At 39.8% G+C, this 23,553-nt stretch overlaps 1 protein-coding gene and 1 non-coding gene across 6 annotated transcripts; one reads left to right on the forward strand and one right to left on the reverse strand.

The window, feature by feature from the left end:
* Positions 1–100: 100 nt before the first annotated feature.
* Positions 101–22,409, reverse strand: pfas (phosphoribosylformylglycinamidine synthase). Of its 5 annotated transcripts, none has more exons than XM_053675683.1 (29): positions 22,305–22,409; positions 19,222–19,349; positions 18,720–18,855; positions 18,468–18,573; positions 15,838–16,030; positions 15,212–15,317; positions 14,770–14,910; positions 14,533–14,657; positions 13,697–13,825; positions 13,464–13,595; positions 13,234–13,362; positions 12,962–13,035; positions 12,667–12,823; positions 11,958–12,019; positions 11,677–11,838; positions 10,485–10,589; positions 10,103–10,234; positions 8,469–8,699; positions 7,840–8,020; positions 7,665–7,748; positions 7,386–7,541; positions 7,116–7,235; positions 6,897–7,042; positions 5,082–5,289; positions 4,815–4,906; positions 3,578–3,692; positions 3,101–3,247; positions 2,690–2,830; positions 101–1,128 (listed from the first exon to the last, which is right to left on the reverse strand). In XM_053675683.1, exons 2-29 carry the CDS (start codon positions 19,343–19,345, stop codon positions 809–811), a joined length of 3,954 nt encoding a protein of 1,317 aa, XP_053531658.1. In that variant the 5' UTR covers positions 19,346–19,349; positions 22,305–22,409; the 3' UTR covers positions 101–808. The 5 variants fall into 5 exon arrangements, with proteins under 5 accessions (XP_053531658.1, XP_047006872.1, XP_017311978.1 ...); XM_047150916.2 differs by lacking the exon at positions 22,305–22,409 and adding an exon at positions 22,110–22,221; XM_017456489.3 differs by lacking the exon at positions 22,305–22,409 and adding an exon at positions 22,033–22,211.
* Positions 22,410–23,241: 832 nt separating this feature from the next.
* Positions 23,242–23,313, forward strand: trnad-guc (transfer RNA aspartic acid (anticodon GUC)). The gene has a single exon. It is a non-coding gene; the product is annotated as a tRNA-Asp (tRNA).
* Positions 23,314–23,553: the final 240 nt, after the last annotated feature.

Consider the following 23,553-nt stretch of genomic DNA (forward strand, 5'->3'; position numbering starts at 1 on the left):
AAATATGCACAACTTGCACAGAAATGTCCCAGAACCACATACCGTTGGAATATGAAAGATGAGACTTTTTGAGATACTGTATGAGGTTACAATACTGACATGACCAATAACAACAACTTGTTTAATCAATCAAAATCACATGTACATGTAGCACAATTTGGTCCTCATCACTGGTTTCTGTCAAGTAAACACAAATCATCAGCCAAAAAAATCATTTCCTACTTTTTATTATTATTACTATAATTTATTTCATCCCATTTTCATTACCTACAGTATCAATTCCCACCCACCAGTAAGCTCTCCCCTATCATATGACAACTACCAACTATGAAGGGTGAAGGTTAATACGTGCTTCCTCTGAGGCATGTGAAGCCAAATAGCACATCAGCATCAACTGCTGTTCAACTGAGCTCACAGAAGCCTATGATTGGCTAGTGTTGCTGTGATTGACAGGGTAATGAGAGTACGCCACCCCTCCAACCCAGAGAACATGGCCAGTTTTGCTCCCTTGCCTTCACAAATGTGCAAAAGCATTTCCTTAACATGACTGTGAGGTCACAGGTTAACCACAAGATTGCCAATATTGATTGGAATGCAGCCATCTTCAGTTTGACTCTTGTTAATCATGTTTGTATGAAATTGTTGAGTTTTTAATAATTATTTTTATTTATTTATTTATTTATTTTTATAGGTTTAGCCTTTTACAAAACCACGTAAATCTAACTCTTCTCAATTAAACATACAAATATTCACTGGCTTTCAGGATACTTTCACAGATGTATCAGTGAAATAGATATATCTATGATCACTATGATGCCAACCCCTCACTCTGACACCACACAGCGGCATTGTGGAACATGCGGAGCCAAGGTGAGGAACGCAGTGAGGCTCTGAGAGGTGCAGGTGCCCAGGCCCACTGCCAGCCCAGCACCGTGCGCTCTGGATGGGGCATCATGGCCAGGTGGCGCCCGTCAGGCGAGCAGATACCCGCTATGCCCAGCGCAGAGCAATTTGGGTTCATGGGGTAGGTCTCAGTGGGGGCTCCGGATTCATCCACATAGCGCAGGGGTGCCAGAGATGCACTGATCAACTTCTGCTGTGCTTCAGGGGAGCGGAATTGCATCAGACCTGTACAAGGAAGTTCGAATTTATTAACAGGGACTGTAGAAATATTGTATAATACAAAATCACATTTGGTGTAATGCTCCTGTAATGTATTTACTTGAGTTGGGATTTGGAATGAACTTTTAGTTAAATTATTATTTTCTAAATTATAATAACATATCCAAAGCAGATGACATCAGCCCTCCCAGTCCCAGAAAAGGGACTTTACATTCAATCTTTAAAAGAAAAGAATTACAAACACACATTATATACATGTAATAAAAATATTGGCTGCTTGGCCATATGCAGTGTATAAATGTGAACTGCAGGAATGTGGTACTCCTTGATATGGCATTTAAGTTAACTAGTGGATTGCAGAGCTGGATAATGCATTATCTTCACACTGGTATGTTTAACTCTTTTTTTTTTTTTTTTTTTTTAATTCAGAAAATTGTATTATTTCCACCTGTTTTGGGGGTGCCCGTGTTCAGCACTGAATACATTTGTGAGGTCACAGGCCGCAGTAGTGGTTAATGGCTCACATGAAAGTAGACACTCAACGCTTTAAGAATTTGCAGTTTTTCCATAAGTATTTCTTTCTTTTTTTTTTTTATTACCTAGCCTATTAGGTTTAAACTTTATCATTTTATTGTGACAGTTTTACTATCAAAAAACCTTTAGTTCCGCTTTCTGTTTTATTTCTGTACCGGTGTTATTGTGGAGAGGTGGGAATTGTTTGCCCAGCAGGGGGCTCACACCCCTCCCCTTTCCTGTCACCCTGCTCACCAGCAGCTAAACACAGAGTGACGATACTCTACACACAGAAACCCAACAGTGTCCTGACTAATCTCATAACAGACTCGCAGCGATAAAATAATTCATTTGTTTATACTGATTGAGAATTCCCGATAAGTCGATTTCCATTCCGAATAAATTATAATAAATTGAACTTGGATAAGCAGTTAATAGGGCGGGGAAGGAAGGGTGTATCGTTCACTCTCCTTCAAGTAGACAATAGAAAAAGAAAATATTTTACCTCATTACATTTATCAAGTTTTTCTTTCACCACTAAAGATTTTTATCCTCTCATTTATTTATGGAGGAAACTAGTAATTAAGTGGAAGCAGGTTATTTTTGGCCACACAAAATTTTGTTTTCCCTCCAGACTTTTGAATAAAATATCTATTATCATGTGCAGCACTTTGTGCCCCAGAAAGTGTGAGAAAATATGATAAAATATATTGCAGTATGTTGTGGTTGGGTCTATGATATGGTAAAACTTTAACAACAGCCATGTCATATGTTACCTATACCAATAGCTAGAAAATAGAGAATGCTATGCATAATATTTATTTACACTCACAATCATCAGTTGTTGTTCTAAAATTTAAATCAGATTCTATTTATAAAACTATAGTTAACTACTCATCCCAACGTTGGTGGATAGACTTCATAAACAACACTGAATATATTTGAAAAAAAGTGTGCCATAAAAATGGGTTGATGCCATGACTACATGCCATGACACATCATACAGGTGAATATTTGCTTGCTAGTGTGATATTCTTAACATGGACACTCTCACCTTCTCCATGGGCAACCCACACACCCAGGGCAGATCCCTCCATGCCCTTCAGCATAATGGCTGGAGAAGGCAGAATGCTGACACTCACGAAGCGGGACTCAAACCGACCGGACTTATTATGGGTCAAGGCCACCTCAGAGCCTACAACAGAAAGCGCAACAGAGTGATAAAGAGAGGAAGCACTGAAAATAATAAGCAAGCAAGTAAAAGACAAGGAAAGTGATATGAATCTCTGTGCATGTATCACAATGCAAAAACAAAACTGTCATTATTTTCTCTCAAATCATCTCACAGTGATTATACAAAACAACATGCATCCAATGTCCATTATACCTAATAAAGGAAAGACTACATATAGACATAAAGACTATATTTGTATACAACATTTTTTAAGGCCTTTTCTCCACTCACCTCCATTCTGTGCTCCACCCACCCAACCTAGCAGAGCCAGAAGCTGGCAGCCATTACACACCCCTAGACTAAGTGTGTCGCTACGATGCCGGAAACGCTCAAATTCCTCCCGGGCTTTGGGGTTAAAGGTGACAGTAGCCGCCCAGCCTGAGAGGACAATCAGGACAGTTCAACATAAATATTATGGACACAAAATTAGCAGACTTTTTGTACGCAAACATTTGCATTGTTTATGGAAGAGAATGTGCATTTTTTTTGCACATCTTATAAAGTACATGTTCACCAGTGCAGGAACAAGGTAGTGCACTATTCCAATATTAACCAGGCATTCCTGATTGGAAACATCACCAGCTGTAAATTCATAGTTAAAGCTTTTTTACGTGGGCATTTTAACAGCACTGCTTCATCATTTCGTTTAACATGGGTGTGGGATCCTTTGTGTTCCTTTGTGTGTGTGTGCTTGCGTGTAAGGTTCACCTTTGGCTGATCCCAGCACATCAGCGTAACTGAAGCCGCCTACAAACACAACAGCTCGGAATGGGTCAAGGGTCGTGGAACCGGAGCACAGGTCCTGCATTGTGACATCCCACACCTGCAGACAACAGAAAACACAAACGTCATATCACATTTGAACAAATATAGAATAAGAAACATTCTGCGTAACATGCAAGTCTGCACAAATCACATGAAAATCATAAATGACTTGAAGGTGATTTATTGAAGGTCTCTAATAGGGTTGTTACAGTGTCACATAATCGGAAGGCTACCTTACCAGTGACTTTTTCAAAATACAATTTTGTAAAATACATTTACATCTTTTATTTAATGATAAAAGTCATAAATATTAATAGAGATTTCAGAGAAATCTGTACTTCTGTTACCAATTCTCGTGTATCTTCTGCTGTTGTAGCTCGACGTGTTGTGCACTGAGATGTTTTTCTGCTCACCACAATTGTACAGAGGGGTAATCTGCGGTACTGTAGCCTTTCTATCAGCTCGAACCAGTCTGGCCATTCTCCATTGAACTCTCTCATCAACAACAAGGCATTTCTTTCTGCGGACCTGCTGCTCACTGTATGTTTTTTCTTTATTGCACCATTCTGTGTAAACTCTAGAAACTGTTGTGTGTGAAAATCCCAGGAGATCAGCAGTTGCAGGAATACTCAAACCAACCCATCTGGCACAATCATGCCACTGTCAAAATTGTGACCCATTCTGATGGTTGATGTGAACATTACCCTGATGTTGCTGGCCCGTATCGGCAGGATTTTATGTACTGCACTGTTGCCACGTGATTGGCTGATCAGATGATTGCACGAATGAGTAGGTGTATAGGCGTTCCTAAAAAAGAGCTCAGAGCATCTACTCTACTAATGAAGCACAGCTTGTGCAGCCTACAACAAGGTTTAATAATAAATATGTCAAATAGTGTATTAAAATGAGGTGTATTAGTAAACTTGGGAATTTTAGTGACGACTCCCAACTCTGTGATTTACATTATCACTTATCCTGTGCTATTCAATCATAATCATTACAGGCGTCCTCCGGCAACGTTATAATCTTATCCCGCATTAAAATAATAATTTATGGGATCGTATCCTTTTATTTCCTTTAGGTTTTCGTCATGTATTAAAGGATACACAAAGATACTTTCAAACTGTAATTAGTCCCATAGTCTCTAATTAATGAACAGCTGAATCGTGTATTTGTGTACCTCGAATCCAGCCATATACAGAGAGACAGACATCTCTCGATCACCATTGCTGCCTTCCTCACGGATGACTGCAACACGAGGCTTGCCCTCAGCTACGCAACATTACAACACAGACATCACATAAATCAGTGAATTAATCAAACAAATCAAGGTGGTCTTGACTTCCAGAAAGTCCACAAGCTATTCTTTTGAATATATATATATATATATATATATATATATATATATATATATATATATATATAAAGGTTAAGGCTTTAGACTAACCTAGCTCTTTTGTTATCAGTGTTTTAGCAGGGTCAAAGGTCAGTCTGAGGTATGGCTGGGTGCGGATAGATAGCCCCTGCTCTTCCTGCTGTACACACAGTGGATTGGCCTGCAAACAGTCCAGCTGGAAGCTTGTGCTCTCCCACAAAGCCCTGAGAGTGGGTAGACGCTCATGCAGCACCTCCTGTCCACACAGGCTCACCCTGACCTGAACAACAAGAAGTGATCAAGAATTATTTCCATCCTACACCTTTATTTAAATGAGTTAATTATTTGGTCATTCAAAACCATGGTATAAAACTCAAGTCATAAAAGCAGTCCCCCTATACAATTAATTAATCTATATAATTAATTACACAAGGCAAAAAAATGCCTAGCTGGTGCAAAACGCAGTTGTGGCTCATCCATATAGGCAAGTGGTGCAGAGCCTCACCATATACATCAGCAACAACGATTATTTATGAAATCCCCATTCACAACCCCAAACATTATAAATTCTGTTAAATTTACCACTTTTGAGAGACCAATGATTTAAAAAATTGTTTTAAAAAAATTGCTATTTGACAGATATAAGCCAATGTTTTATTGATTTGGTCCTCTTTATAGATGTGTAGCAATCATGGGCCAGCGTGCTCACACCTCCATTTAGCTCCAAAGTATAAGAATTATACCCAGTGGTCATAAATGGGAACTGCAACAAGTGCTAATAGAGATCCATTGGGCAAGAATCATGTTGCACCGTCACTCGCGGTAGGAACAGCAGACAGGACAGATACTAGCAAGGTTGCCAACTTGGGCTAGTTTAAAAATACTCTGTGGCCACCAGGCAAATAAGCAGAATTAGAACTAAGAAGATTTCTCAAACAAAAGGCAAAGTGTACTGTTTTGTAGTGCTTCTACTGCACAGATTTGGAAAGCTGAAAGGGATTATGGAGTGGATAAGGTCCGTACATCAGAAATACGTGTGCACCACTGTGACCTTGTTTCCCATGCAGAGGCTGACAAAAATGAGAGTATTTTTTTTTGAGCGGTTTGCGAGATGTAGCTGGGCTGGAAATTCAGTGACTACGGTTAATTGGTGACAAATCAGACCTGCTGTCACGAACATAGTTGAACAATGGTACATCTAAAACGTCTCAAATCAAGCTGCTAGACTAGGGCTGGGCGATATATCGATATAATATCGATACTGTGATAAATGATCATGCGATACACATTTCTGAGATATCATCAGTATGGTAAAGTATTTTTTACGTTTTTAATAATTACAAATTAAATGGTACTGAATGGATGCCATTGATTTGAAGTGACTTTTTTTTTTTTAAATGTAATCTTTGTCTTTGTAGGCATTAAAGAAAAGTATTGTATTTTATTACTGTTTTGTGAACAGTTTGGTAGATAAATTATATATTGTGATACGCATCGTGTATCGTAGAAATGTCCTCAAGTATCGTGATATGATATTTTTGTCATATCGCCCAGCCCTATGCTAGACAGTATTCTGGATGACTGTATAGCATTAACTCTAAACTGCCTATTTACTAAATAGTAGCCTGCACTGCAACATTAACATCTTCCTACCACATCAAACTCTCTGCTCACGAGCTGCTGCTGCTGGCAACACGGCTTACTTTTCACAAGTTAGACACATTTGGACAACACATCAAAAGTAAAGGATTAGCAAAATGTTAACTGAAAAACTGAAAATTTGAACAGTTTCCTAAAATACTAAACTTTGACTACTTAACAATCCCAACGCATTGGAAAAAGCATGTAGACATTATCGCAGAGAGGTTCTGAAACAGAAAAGCTCACCATAGAGTCAGGTCCGAAGCCACAGGTGGTGCCAATCTTGTAGCAGCCCAGCCCAGCATGTGTGTACCGCTGGCACACACTTTCCACATCCCTCTCACACACCTCCAACACCAGACCCAACTCCTCTGAGAACAAAGCCTCCATCACTGGCGGGGGAGAGAATGATCTTAAAAGGTGACTTTTAGCATACAGATTTTGACATTCAGACATTACACTGACCTCCAACTCCATCAAAAGGCAAGTCAACTTCTATCCCACGATTTCCTGCAAAGGCCATCTCCAGCAGACAGGAAATGAGTCCTCCGTCGCTGACATCATGCCCTGCACTCAGCAGATGATCTACCATACACACACACACACACACACACACACACACACACACACACACACACTATCAGACTCATAAAAGCACTAAGAAAAGGAGCAACATTGACAAAGATGATTAACAAAAAAAAAAATCTGTGAAAAGTAACAGTAAACATTTTTCACCTTCTATGAGTGTCTGCGTGGTGTTGAAGCAGGCTGAGAGATGGTCAGGATAATCCAGGTCTGGACTGCAGTCTCCCAGCTGACCATAACACTGAGCAAGAGCAGAGCCACCCAGCCTGTATTTACCCACGCTCACAGGAACATACAGCAATACACCTGACACAGAGTGAGAGAGAGAGAGAGAGACAGACCTACCCACTCAGATATTCCATTTTCGCACAACATTGGCTTTAATAATTACATGTCCCAGTCCTGAAATGCCTGAAATGCCAAACTGACCTTTGCCCTCTGGGTCATCCAGGTCAGGGGTGACAGTAGCAGTGATATCAGGACACACAGCATACACAGAGATGACCAAAGAACCTAAGAAAGAAAAATGAATATAGGTTAACATCATTCGATTAGCACGTTGATACACACACACACAAACACACACACACACACACACACACACCTGGTGCTTTGACGGTTTCTCCACCAACACGAGCAGCCATGCTGAGGGAGTCCTTTCCGCCATCGACAGCAACGCCCAACTGTCCCATGACCTTGCACATAGCCTGGCATGCATCCCACAGACACGCCCCTTCACCTGGCAACTTCGCTGCCCACATCCAGTTACCACTGCACTTTACATCCTGAGAGAAACCGTTTTTTTTTTAAATGCAAGACGAATTGATACGAGATAAGATTTCCAGAAACAGGTGCGTTAAGTAATAACTTAACTTATAACATAATTACTGAATCTGTTGTAATCATGATTGATTCGCACAGGATAAGCTGTCTCACTACAAGTATAACTCGCAGAGATGGTTTCGGAAGGAGATGATAGAAAACAGCACTTCCTAGAGTGTCAGAATACCAAAAAAAAAAGAACAACAAACCAAATATCCTTTTCCAACAGGATTTAACAGAATCTCACAGATAAACTGTACAAAAATAACCTTTTTCTGAAACTGCTGAGATATATTGTTTGAAGAGCTCAAAGAGACATTGTAAATATAACACACTCTTTCGATGAGCAGCACCGTTACCCGACCACAGTGACTGTTAAATTAACCGTTACCCAACAGTGCCACATTTTACCTTCAGAGCAGTGACGCGTGCAAACACCAGATTGGTGAGAGCCTCACCCACAGCCATTCGAGCTCCAACCGCTGGGGAAACCAGGCCTTTAATTGGCTGCTCCCCAATTGCTGTAGCAGAACCCTGGAGGCTGAATGGTGATAGAGCAACCACAGCCACATCAGCCAGTGGGGTATGGAGGGGTCCTACACACTGCTGCTGTGCCACCAATCCAGTCACAGAGCGATCCACCTAATAGAAGAATATATAAGAAGACAATAGGTGTGAATATGGGGAGTGAATTATTGGCACTCTTCATGAAAACGAGTTTTATAAAATAAAAATTAAAACACAATATTTTTCCATTCGAACAACAGAAGAAACTATTTATCTTTACAATATATTCCCAAAGACCACAGTTTTACAACTGCACAGCTGATTGTCAAATTTCAAAATCAACTGTTAAATGACACCTTTCACCTGATTTCTGGAGGCATTGCAATAAAAAAAGCTTCTCTCTTCCTGAGAGCAACTCACCAAATTTGTTTTTAAACAAATAAATAATAATAATAATAATAATTATTATTTTTTTAAACGTGCCTGACCTTCACGAAGCAGTATTAGAACTACACCTCGTATACCGTAATCCATCCCTGCATCTCAATTCGATTCATCTACTTATACAATGCACTAAAAGCATGCGCTGTAGTGCACAAATACTGGGACATACTAACACATCATGAAACGGAAAAGAACGTTGCTCCCTGGAAGAGAACACCGTCACCGTAAACAAACCCATCATTGCATTTCAGCTTTACCTCATTTATTCATTATTCCTTATATAATTTCATGCAATTTGCAGTTTTATACTTCTGCTTAGATGTTAACTGCATTTTGTTGGCATTGTACTTGTAGTCTGCTCATTGACAAAGCTGAATCTAATCTAATGTGTCCAATCAAACTTTTTGGCTTTGTACACCATCAGCATGTTTGGCAACAAAAGGGGACCAAACAAAAGATAACCCACTGTAAAATACAAAGGTGGATCAGCGAGTCTGTGAAGATTAAGAGTCTGTGAAGGCGCTCTTGTGAAGATTAATAGAGTCATGAATTCTGCTTGGTACCAGAATATTACAGCCCAAAACCTGGCTACCTCTTCCAGGAGGTTTAAATGGGTCCATAGGTAGAGCTTTCAACAAGATGAGCCAAACATACTTCCAAATCAACCTGTGGCCCGAAACGAAGAGGACACTCCACATGCACAAACCTAAGAATATAAAGGAGCTTATAATATTCTGCATGGAGGAGTGGCCCATTCGGCACTCCTTAATTTTTTTTTCAGTATAATTTTATTTAAACATATTGCGACTGCATAATTGAACAGAAAATATAATTTAAAATGAACGCGTTATTGTTTTTCTATACTAATATTTGTTCACGTTCAAGAAGGGTGCCAAAAATTCTGGAGTGCACTCTGTATTTCCAAAGCAGTCTATTATTCCTGAAAAGCCTCAATCAGCTAGTGGACTTGTATTCTCTTGGATTAAGTTGTGGTGATATTTTATTCAACCGCTTTCAGAAGCAGTGACCAAATTAGTCCAACATAAACAGTGTAATTAAGAAATAATTAAAAAATCTTAAGGGAAATGGGAAACCTTGTTGGTGAGGTAGCGTTTGCTGGCCACAGCAGGCAGTCGAAGAACTCTCTCAAGAGCAGGCAACACAGAAAGTCCTGGAGGGAGAGAGAGAGGCTGCAGACAGGAAGGCACATGGTCCAACCTGAACTCCTAGGGGGAGAGAGAGAGAGAGAGAGAGAGAGAGAGAGAGAGAGAGAGACTGATTGACTAATAGAGCTCATCAATTCTGTCAGGAAGACACATTAAGGATCATCAGGGCTGGACAACAGAACAATACATTTCACATTCCTGATTATCCAAAGATATATTTAAGCATTACGAGTAACTGCCAGATGGAGCACCATTCATGGACCTCTGAGTGTTGGAGAATTTTCCTAGAGGTTTCAACCTTTCCACATACCTTCTGAGGCATCTTTCCCAATACCCAATCAAGTTCCAAATCCACAGGGTTCCGCCCTCCAATCACGGCACTGCCAGTGTTAGAGATATCATCCACAAGAACAATCTACATAGAATAAACATGCAGAAGAGAGACGTGGTTATATCTAGGCGCACACACACACACACACACACACACACACACACACACACACACACACACACACACACACACACACACACACACTTCAGACCATGCAATATCTGGCTTGCCAAGGCAGTCTCAAACATTGAACTGCAATGCAATTTTGTCTGTTCTGTTTTACAATTAGTAAATGTCATCTACAGTCCCCTCCGAAAGTATTGGAAAGGCAAGGGCAATTATTTTGTTTTTGCTAAATATAGAGGCCATACCACAAGATGCAAACCACTCATCAGCAGTAAGAATCAGAAAGCCAGATTGGAGTTCTGGAACCAAGATGAACCTCTACCAAAGTGATGGAAAGGCCAAAGTGTGGAGACAGAAAGGATCTGCTCATGATCCAAAACATACAATCTAAAACATACAAAACATACAAGCATGGTGGAGGTAGTGTCATGGCTTGGGCTTGCATTGCTGCATCTAGAACAGGCTCAATAATCTTTATTGATGATGTAACTCATGATGGTAGCAAGAGAATTAATTCAGAAGTTTACAGGAACATTTTGTCTGCCAATTTACAGAGAAATACATCCAAATTAATTGGGAGGAACTTCATCATGCAGCAAGACAATGATTTAAAACACACAGCCAACTCAACCAAGGACTTAATCAAGGGGGAAAGTGGAAGGTTTTAAACTGACCAAGTCAATCACCAGACCTTAAGCCAATTGAGCAGCATTTCACATCCTGAAGAGGAGACTGAAGCGAGAAACACCCTGAAACAAACAACAGCTTAAAGAGGCTGTGGTAAAAACCTGGAAAAGCAACAAAAAAGAAGAAAGCAACAGTTTGGTGATGTCATGGAGTCCCAGGCTTGATGCAGTTTTTGCAAGCAAGGGATATGCAACCAAATATTAAGTGTTATTTACTTTAAATGAGGAAATGAAATCTGAAATTCTGATCCTGATTTTGATCTCAAACCCAAATGGAACCGTACAAACAAAACAAAAGTACAGGCCTTTCTGTTCCAATACTTTCCCTGGGGAATGTATATTACAGTTTTTATGCCCACCTTACTATCACCTGTAATGTTTCCCACAAAGTCAACAGGACATTTCTCCCTCCGACACACCCTTTCCAGAAAACTCCGGTCAGATGGGCGGAGCAACAGAGCATTACTCTCCTGATACTCTGCCCCCCACAACTCCAAAACACTGAGGGTGGGATCACCTCTCTGTAGGAGGAGGAGGAAGTGGGTTATTAGAGTTTCAGATATAGAGAATAACTTGACTATGATCAGTATTTATATTTATATGTAACTTCCACACAAAGCTCTTGTAAACTGAAGCTCACTTTAAATTTGCTGGTGTAGATGACTGCTCCGGCGGGCTCACTCAGCTCTTTCAACACATTTCCTAGAGTACAAAACACATTCAGACTCTCTTGAGGAGTGTAAATACTCATTTATTTACATTTTAACTACTGGCCTAAAAGTGATCTTATCAGTAAATGAAAGTGATACAGTATGACCCCATGTGAAATGATTCATCAACAATGAAATTTTTATTCATGAAAAAAAAAAAAAACGAGACATCATACTCGTAATGTTTATAGTTTAGTTACGCTAATGTTGTGGAAAATCCACAAAATAAGTTGTTTACTGTTTAATCACTTCCATTACAGTATAGCATAATTTTGACGTTAATAAGCCAGAAAAGCTGCACTGAGAAACAAGAAAGCTCTCAGTCCTGAAGACTTTCCCATGTCAGAAAAGTTACACTCTGTCTGTTACAAAGCGCTGATACTGGAGACTTATTTATTTATTTCGTTTATCCTAAAGAAACATCTCCTCACAGAAAGCTTCATGAATTACACACGTTTTTACTCTGCTTATGTGGACTCACTGATCGTATCTGCGATACGAGCCCTTGGGCAAGTTGTTAGTATACAAATAATAATGTACTTGAACAAGTATTATTAAGAGTATTAAACTTCCAAATCAGAATAAGCATTCTGTAATAATCAAGACTAAAATGATAATGTCACATGATATATTTATTACCATTGCCTCCTGCACCCTGGTCATGGATACTGCAGATAGGGTTTCCTGTAGCTCTTTCCAGACAGGCCCTCAGAGCCCGATTCATCTTCTGTTCCATCTCGGCATCTCCTCTTTGTACCGCACCCAAATCACGATCGCTGGAATTATCACCCTGTACCTACAACACACACATACACAAATAGATTTCCGCTTACAACTTGCCGCTTTTAACAAAGCAGTAAGAAACATCCAGATACAGGTATGTCCGTCAAGTGATTAAATGTAAAACTTTGATGAGATTAAGATCTGAATCTACCTGTACAGAGGACGCAGCCCCTCCTCCTACACCAATCCTATACACAGGGCCTCCTATTTTCACCACCTCCATACCTAATACCATGGACAGGAGATGCACATAATTATCCTTTTCAAACTCGGTGTTCCTTCTCAAGGGCATCTTACTTCAAAATCTCACACATACACATTTATTTTTTTGATGTGTGAATAGATCCAGTGTCAGATTAAAAGATAAGAATCTTAATACGTTTATTTTACCATCATAATCCATGAGCCTCCAACATTTCCTACCTGACGCCGCCTCTTCTTTCTTCACATGCTCATTCTCAATGGAGCCCAGTCCACCGCTGAACATTATCGGCTTAATCCATTCTCGACGCTCACCATTGGCCAAGCGCATTCCAAAGGACCGGGCAAAGCCTTGAGTTGGTAAGGCAAAGAAAGAAGAAATTGAAGTAAAAAAAAAAAAACAATTAAGAAGAAGACAAGACACACCACAGCTAAGACACACCACATCATACCTGCCAGTACTGGCTCTCCAAACTTGTTTCCGTAGTCTGAAGCACCATCACTGGCTTCAATGGCCACCTGCAAAGGAGGAGCAAAGCTGGAAGGATACTCCCAACCACTCTCCTCCCATGGAAGGGAAAAACCTGCCGTCAAATATGTCCAAGAGAATAGAGGGACTTTACTTTCATGCCAAAAGTTTTAGTAACTTCGTTTTAAGAGGGCGCATTTGGAAAACCAGACCCACCTGGGATGTGGAGGTTACCGAAGCAGTACCCAGCTGTCCCTGCAATCACGTGTCCACCTTGGCCTGCGCTCTGCACGTCTCTGATTCGCCCGCCAGTGCCTGTGGTAGCACCGCTGAAAGGAGCGACACCTAGAGTTCAAGTAAAAAAAAGCCAAAAAAACACAACACTTAGCATTAACATCCACAAAGGAACAGGAAAGAGTCTAGTTTGTGTCATCAATTGCAACAATTTTAAAAAAAGACACTTAAAAGAGGGAAATATAGTTGAGTTTTTACATTTACATACACCTTGCAGAATCTGCTAAATGTTAATAATAAAAAATATTAAATGGAGAGAAATCATATATATTACATTTAGTTTTTTTGTTTAGTCCTGCCCTGAATAATCTATTTCACATAACAGATGCTTACATATAGTCTTCAAGACACAATAATAACTGAATTTACACAAATGAACCAGTTCAAAAGTTTACACATGCTCGATTCTTAATACCGTGTGTCATTACATAGATGATCACTGACATGATGTGTTTATGTTTTGTGATAGTTGTTCCTGAGTCCCTTGTTTGTCCTAAGCAGTTAAACTGCCCACTGTTCTTCACAAAAATCCTCCAGGTCCTGCACATTCTCTGCTTTTCCAGCATCTTCTGCATATTTGACCCTTTCAAACAGTAACTATATAATGTTGAGATCAGTCTTTTCACACTGAGGACAACTGAGAGACTCGTACACGATAACTAGATAACTAGATGACTACTTTTGGAACTACTGGTGAACTCATAAAAGTTAGCAATCGTGCAACCTGTATTATGCACAATTTGTGCTTGTGCTCGGACCTGTGGGGAAGTTGTGTGTTTCTGCAGTGAAGATGACATGTCTGGTTGTGTGTCTGGTCTTGTAGCAGCTGGCCTGCGCAGGGTCAGTAGGGAACATACACTCCAGCTCCATGCCTTTAATACCACTGTGCACACACACACACACACACACACACACACATATACTGATGATGCTTTTGCACTCAGAGTGACTCGCTGATGGTTATCATGCTGGCTGACTGACTCTCACTCTCTCACCTGCTGTTATCGCAGAACTTGATGACATTGTTCTGATTGCTGTGCTGCTGGGTACCCATAATGAGGCTGAACAAAGTGTCCTTCTGCTCCTGTCCGTCAATCACCATCCGGCCTCGGAAGAACCAGTGGCGACTGTGCTCACTGTAGGGGACGTTAGAGGAGAAATTTAGTTTGACAAATTTCAGATAGACAGCAGTGTTTGTAAAAACGGATCTTCAATCGTTGTGTATACTGTATATGTGATTTCCACAAAAAGTAGTCATTATGCATAACATTTCCTGTACGGAGAAGAGAAGGAAAAACCTATTGATGCAAAACTTATTAATAATGTAAGTCTAAGGGCAGCCTTTTCCACTGTTTTCTCAATAAAAAGTAACATAGTAAAATAAAAAAAAGGTCTTTTTCAATTTTTTTATTTATTTAACCCCGTAAACTTACATACCTGTTGGACTGAGCCAGGTCAAAGCATTCAACACTAGTTGGGTTTCTCTTCACCCTCTGGAACAATGCCGTGTAGTAGTCCAGATCCCAAGAGTCAAAAGCTAGTCCTGCACACACACACACACACACACACACACACACACACACACACACACACACACACACAACCAGGATCATACTAAGTAAGTGGACAACAATTTCATATAGTGATTTTGGTCACTAAAGTTTAACACATTTTCATGTTAGTCGCAAATCTTGATTGTGCTATTCTACAGTGGCCTGCAACAATATCTACAGATATACAGATAGAGTAACTTGTGCAAGGCTAGACTTATGAGACAGCAATGGCCTACTTTTTCCACTCACGTTCAATCATTATGTCTGTGTGTCTATCACACACACACACAAACCCACACCGACACATATCTTGTGACCCAATACACTCCATCTCCCCTCATCCTGTGACAAATACACTTCTTCCAATTATGTTGAATGTCATGTGCCCCTAATCCTCACCCTCTCAATCAGGACCCAATCTATTGCTCTTTACAATGAAGACAGAATTTTCTAGTAATAATGATTATATATATATATATAAACCCACACTTTATAAGACATATTGCTCACCAAGCTCATCGTTGGCCCTCTCCAACGCAGCACGGCCTTCTCCTAGAATGTCAACCTCGGACACTTCCTGAGGTCGGACGTCCACAGAGAAAGACGTGATGGGCTTGGTGTAGACACACTCGGTCATGCTGTCGTACAAGAGGCTGATTAACTTCTCCATCTCTTTATCTTTCCTCAGCCCATGCAGCTCATCCTTCAACAGAAGAAATGTAGCTGTTATTTACATATACATACACACACACACACACACACACACACACACACACATACATACATACATAATATATATTATATATATACACATATATATATACACACACATACATACATATACACACATTATATATATATATATATATATATATATATATATATATATATATATATATATATATATATATACATACACTCAAATAGAGCAACACTAAAATCATATTTAGATTGTTGCACTCGCATAGGATCCACAACCAAGTGCCAATATCTCTCAATATTGTTTACATTACTAATAACTGAGACGAAGACAAAATATACACAACTTAATAAAATAGGGAAGACATAAATCAAGAGTGTTCAATATAGAGCTGCAACAACTAATCGATAAAAATCGATAATAATCGATTATGAAAATCGGTGTCAAAGAATCTCATTATTGATTAGTTGGTCTGTGCAGGACACGAGGGAGATTTACTCACTACCCTACTTCTATTCCGAAAACACGCTTCGGAGAATAAATGCTAAAGTTGCGTCTCAAATGAAGTACTATACACTTACACTATGCACTACTGTCTAGTGTGTGGATTTTAGAAAGGTAATATCATCTCAAATTATATCACAGGCATTTTTTTTAATAGCCGGAAGTATAAGCCATTTCCTGGGCGACGGCGCATGACGTCAAACGCACGCTAGCATTAGCAGACACCCGAGTCACAGACAGTGGCTTTCTTCAGTTCACTTTTTCTGTCAGTGTTACCTTTTATTCTCAACATGACCTCAGTCTCAATCAGACAGAGCCGAAATCATCACATGACTGAAGAAGAAATTCCTCTAAGGCAGGGAGCATTTTAAATTAAACACCACGGAGATCAAACAGTTCTTCACAAACACAAACATGTTTATATCCAAAATGTTCCACTGTGTGTAAGGGGCAGGGGAAACTGGTGCAAGCGCTTAAAAGGTTTAGTTTTAATTTAAGTTTATTGTCATTATATGCTGTATTTGCACGCTAGCAGAGTAAATTCTGTCGTTTATTAACGGAAGTGATGTGTTATTAACAAGGCCGCATTGCTGATCACGCGCAGTGTAGCGTGTGGGAGCATGAGTAAGATCTGTAATGTCTAATTAAAATACTATGATCAAAAGTAAAAACAAGTAAAATAACCCACAACTGCACATTTGTAGAGATGAGATAAATATAAGTTGCTCTGGATAAGGGTGGCTGCTAAATGCCATAAATTTAAAATGTAAATTGTTTAGCAATGATATATATTGGTATAGTTTTACATTGGTGTATAATTGATATACAATTGTTTACTAAACTGCCTTCAATAAAGTTACCAGTTTTCCCAGGAGTGGGTATCCCAGCAAATTCAGTCCAAGTCAGAGATATAAAGGAAAAACCCAAGAGCTGCATCAAGCTACAAGCCTCTGTAAGCACATTAAATGTAACCTTCATGACAGCACAATCAGAAAAAGACCGAACAAATATGGCTTTCATGGTAGGGTGGCTAGGAAAAAGCCTCTTCTCTCCAAAAAGAATATAGCAGCATGACTTAGGTTTGCACAACTGCATCTGAGCAAGCCACAAATGTTCTGGAACACTTGGCTCTGATGAGAGCTAGGTGGAGATTTTGGTTCATTATACACAGTGCCATGTTTGGCAAAAAGCAAACAAAGAGTATCACCACAAACACCTCGTACCAACTGTTAAGCATGGTGGTGGAGGGGTGATGATTTGGGCTTGTTTTGCAGCCATAGGACCTGAAAAACTTGCAGTCATTGAGACAACTATGTACTCCACTTTATACCTGAATATTCTTGAGACAAATGTTTTGCCATCTGTCCAGCAGCTTAAGCTGGGCCAAAATTGAGTTATACAACAGGACAATGATCCCACGTACATCAGCAAATCAAAATCTTATTGGCTAAAGAAGGAAAAAAAAAATCAAGGTTTAGGAATGGCCAAATCAAAGTCCAGGCCTCAACTCCATTGAGATGCTGTGGTGGAATCTTAAAAGAGCTGTGCATAAATAAATGCCCTCAAACATCAATGAACTGAAGCAATGTTGTAAAGAAGAGTGAGCCAAAATGGCATGAGAGACTGATAAAACTCCTACAGAAAATGTTACTTTCAAGTTATTGTTGCTAAAAGTGGTTCTACACGTTAATGAATAGGGTGTGCTTATTTTTGTCCCCACTTGGTGAAAAAAGTGACTACATACTGAAATCTGTGGTGGTTTTTGTTGTCACCTGAGCTTATTTGTTTGTTTATAGACACTGATAAGTAAAAACAAAGAATTGAAGGAGGGTGTACTTCGTTTCTCCCATGACTGTGTGACTGATATTTATGCGAATATGTGCAAAGACGAGCAGGTAGTGTCGAAGCTCTCACAGAGTGCAGCGGTTATGCAGACCTTGATGAGGTGCCTACGAGACAGCTCCACCCTGGTCACCTGACTCAGGCCTGCACTCTGGCAGATGGACACGGCATTTGTGGACCACGCAGTGGAGAAATTCAGTCTGTAAAGAGTAGTGAAAAGTAACAAAGACTTTACAAAGACTATACTGAGGACTGTGGCATTTGTGCTGCTACCACTCTAATTACAGCACTCATGTTAGAAACATTACATCTATACATTTCAGTTACTGAAACAGTGTTTATGTACCTGGGGCCAATCTCCACCAGACTCTCTCCTGGCATCATCGCTTTGAGAGTGGGCTCATCTGACAGGCCTGAAGACTGAGGAGGAGTAAATAACCAGCGCAGGATATCCTTCTGCTCCCTACTCACACAGTCAGAACCTGACAGAGATTTACACAAAGAGAAAAAAAAGCATACACTTGTTGCTTGCTTTGCTTGAATGGGTGATTCCAATTACCCATCCATTCATATTTGTGTCAAATTTCTTAAGGCAGTGCTAAATTCATAATTCTCTATTTAAAATAGAGACTTTCTGTTTAGACATGCTCCTGGAGCATTATATTGTTTCTTGAGCTTAAATAATGTATGAAATAATTCATTTTAAAAAGGTTTAAGGTTAAACATTCAAGGTGCTTTAAGGGTACAACGGACTCACCCTCTCATACTTTTCTATTTCTTGCACATTTCCAACCCCTGCACCTCCACCACCCAAAACTCAACCCTGTCCTGTTATTCGTCTCACCCACCGTTCACTTCCACATTGTAGCAGAATTCAGTGGTTATGGTGACCTGTGGATAGAGCTGTTTGACCCTCTGCAGGCTCCGCCCACCTTCAGCACCTGCCTTCCTGTAGAACTGCAAGACTGACATGATCCTAGCAACAACACAGAGAGCGAGAGAGAGAGAGAGAGAGAGAGAGAGAGAGAGATAATGTTTTATATGCAAACTATATGTCCAGCTGGTATCACAAAAGTTCAAGCAAATGTTTTCATGTTGCACAACACAAACACCAAATTAAGACAGTCTGAAGGCTAATGCTTCCTTAGTGCAAACAACAACAACAACAAAAACTAGAGGGAGAAGGACTGACAAGTGATGCAGTCCAGTTACCTATAATAAGAGAAAGAACTTACAAACAACTTACAAACTTATTCACACCTATAATTGATATCTGCTATGGAATAGGATTCAGAGAAGATTTCTGTAGAACTGGAAATGTTTATGTATAAAGAGATGATTGTTGTTTTTAGGAGTGATTTTATTATTTTTACACTTTACATATTAGTATATTTATTATATTTGCCATGTTACTGAATAAAAAGCTGCAGTTTTGTGGAACAGGTGTTTTAGACTTGAATTTTTTCCTGCGTTTTTTTAAAGTGAAGTATTTCAAATAAATAAATAAATAAATACAATAAAATAAAAACGGATTTTAAAACTCCGCTTGCATTTCTGCCATAACTATACCACTGATCTGGCCTCCTTTGACTGACCATACATCTATTATGTCTACCATCGTCATAATAGATAGGCTTTCTAAAGCTAATTCTTTTGCCTCTCTTCCCACAGCCTTACAAACTGCGTAAGTATTATTCAAACTCCCAGAGCACGCTGTGCCTGACTGGTCGCTTAGCTCATCTCCCAGTTTACATTTACATTTATTCACTTAGCAGACACTTTTATCCAATGCGACTTACAAATGAGAAAGATACAAGCAAAAGTTTGGAAGTCTTTCATGGACTGACCGGCAATAACAGTGAGTCTCACCTTGGGGCATCAACCCCATCCAATAATAAAGAAAGAAAGAAAGAAAGAAAGAAAGAAAGAAAGAAAGACTCATACATTTTCTTTACTGCTTATCCTACACAGGGTCACGGAGGACCCTGGAGCCTATCACAGGGAACTTGGGGCACATTCACACACTATGGACAATATGGAAACTCCAAATCAGCTTACAGCGCATGTCTTTGGGACTGGGGGAGGAAACTGGAATACCTGAAGGAAACCCCAGAAGCACAGGGAGAACATGCAGGTGATGACTGTTTCCTGAGAGGTGCTTTGCCCTGTCATACGGGAGAATGCAAGGCCTATGACACATTTTGTGGTCTGTGCATAAGCTTAAGTTGTAAAGTAAAAAAAAAATATCGGATGAGTGTCAATATCAGATGTTACACAAGGTTTCAGTATTATTATCGTTCCATCTCTAGTATGTATACATAAGTATCAATGTTCCGTACAGATGTGCAACAAACAGTCAGGAGAGAGTTTGTTGGGGTTTTTCTGTAGTTCAAGCATAACGTGAGCTGTTCCAACTACCTACACAGGATTATGTGAAGTGCAGGGGGGGGGAATCATGTTCAGAGAAAATCAGGATGAACTCGGTCGAACAGACAAACCTGGGTGTTGCACCACAGACTGAACATCTAGAACAACCTAATCAGGAGGGTTTACTTCACTGATAAGCACACTGTTTTAACTCAATTACAAAGGAATTTGCCTTTTCCACGAACCCAAAAAGAAACAGCTTTTGATCACGTGACACCCATTGCACTTTAATGAATGAACTCAAGCGCACAAAGTATTGTTTATATTGTTATTAAACTTTAATCAAGTCAGCATAAAGACAATGTTATAACTCATACCATGAATAAAGCGTCAAGAAGCTCTATTTATGTCTCTATAATGAAATGATGCACACATCTTACCTTCCAGTTGCTCAGTGACTGGGCAAGTGAGTTGATGTGAGATGAAGCTGACAGCTTAGTTTAGCTTAGCTTAGATCAGATCAGATCAGATCAGATCAGATCAGTAGCGTACAGTACACAGACCTCCTGACCAGTGCAGGCAGCCCTGTACTCAACCCACGTGTCCGATACTTTTTTACCACCCGTATTCTAACAACGTTCAGAGATTGGCTGTTAGTCTCATGACACACTGCCCAATTGGATTTCGACATATTACTACATGCTTGTAGCCAATCCTAGAAAAGGAGGCGGGACTTGTCGGAATACGAGCGGGGAAATAAATAAGTTGAACACTTTTACCACATGATCTGTTCCGCACACCTCTGCGCATGCGCAGTTTTGACAAAATGTTTTGCCTTAAAAAAACAACAGTTAAGTCTGCTTGGTCAATTTGTAATGGTTATATAATGGAAACTGTAATGGTCCCTGTTGGGTCTCTATTGGTAATTTGTTGCTTTCTATAGGTGGAATGTTGTGTCTAGTGGATACCATTAAGGACCAATAATAGTAATGGTAAAGGTTTTAATGGTTAACAACTAATTGTTTGTAATGGTATTTGTAGCGGAAACCTTTAGAATGTCTGTGGTGGTTTCCATTTTTTTTTTCCAGCAGGGTCCACACTCCACACAACAAGCTATCATGGTGATTTTTACTTGAGCAAGTTCTTCCTCAATCATATTTAAGATACACTATGGTCTCAAATAAATTGCGCTTAATTCTGAATGTGTGTGTAGGCTTCCTGTAGCCGCCCGCATCAAATTCAAAGCCTTGATGCTCAACAACAAGACCTTGTCTGGAACAGCACCCCCCTACCTCAACTCTCTCCTGAAGGCTTACGTTCCCTCACGCAATCTGCGATCAATCAATGACCGACGCTTAGTAGTACCTACTCAGCGTGGCTCAAGGTCCCTTTCAAGAACATTCAAAGTAACTGTTCCTCAGTGGTGGAATGAACTTCCAACCTCAATCCGGACCGCAGAATCTCTCACCATCTTCAAAAAACAGCTAAAGACCCACCTCTTCCGTCAACACCTAAGCAACCCATAAATAAATAAATAAATAAATAAATAAACTCTGGCACTTACACCTCTACTCTGCGCACTTTGCTTCTTCTGGAACTCAATTAATGGATCTTGTACGGTAGCACTACTTGTATTGTTCCCTGCTTGATGTATCGCTTTGCTTGTATTTTCTCATTTGTAAGTCGCTTTGGATAAAAGCGTCTGCCAAATGAATAAATGTAAATGTGTGTGTGTTCAGGGTGTATCCCCGCCTTACGCCTAGTTTTCTGAAGATGAACATTTTGTTTCCTCACTGAGGTTTGATGTCTTATATGTAACACCATGAAGCTCTAAAAAACAACAACAAACAAAACCACTTTATGTTCTGTTATGTGTTTCGACTACTTGTCTGTGTACATTGTATAATTAGCCTCTATCTGTAGGAGCCTATGAAATATTTTGTTAAAATATTTGTTTATGTATCATTTTGTTTTCCACTAATGATGTGATGCATCATGCCTACACATTTGATTCAGCAATTGCAGGGTAGTCCCTTTCTTTAAACATTTTTCTCTGTTCTTACGATTGTTTTCAGTAAATAAACGAAGTCTAACACTAACATGGCAAAGGACGGGTTAACGTTTGTATTGCAGCCAGCCACTAGAGGGCCTGAGAGACATTTTGGCTGAATGTCTGAATGTGTACAGTTCACTTTACCTGCCACCTGCTACCTGCTTTTTTTTCTCAGGTATGACGAATGTTAATCCGACGTCTGGGGGGGAAAAAGAAATAAACAAAAAGAGAGGAAAGCCGGAAAAATAAAGCCGATAAAGTATTAACTGGTTGACAGACAGCGGAGGCAATTCAAAATGTAGATGTAAGGTAAGTAGTGAAAGTAGTGATAAGGACTACTATTCAGAATGAACTGGTAAAGTCAAGAAAAGTTAAGCAAAAGCATTTTCGGCTCCTGAATTTTATTATTGTGGTTTTGTACTGTACTGGGTAAACTTACATTCGTGGTTCCTCGTTAGTATAGTGGACAGTATCTCCGCCTGTCACGCGGAAGACCGGGGTTCGATTCCCCGACGGGGAGACTCATTTATTTTTTCACGTCTTATTCTATCTGTTATTCAACTCATGATTTCAAGAGATTTATTCGTGAATACGATGATACGCCAAAATATATACTATATGGCCAAATGTTTGTGGACACCTGCCCATCACACCCATACAGTCCCCTCTGAAAGTATTGGAACTGCAAGGCCAAGTCTACTATTTTTGCTATACACTGAAGACATTTGGGTTTGAGATCAAAAGATGAATATGAAGACGA

This window comes from Ictalurus punctatus, chromosome 25, assembly GCF_001660625.3.
Source record: "Ictalurus punctatus breed USDA103 chromosome 25, Coco_2.0, whole genome shotgun sequence".
In the NCBI taxonomy this organism is placed as follows: Eukaryota; Metazoa; Chordata; class Actinopteri; order Siluriformes; family Ictaluridae; genus Ictalurus; species Ictalurus punctatus.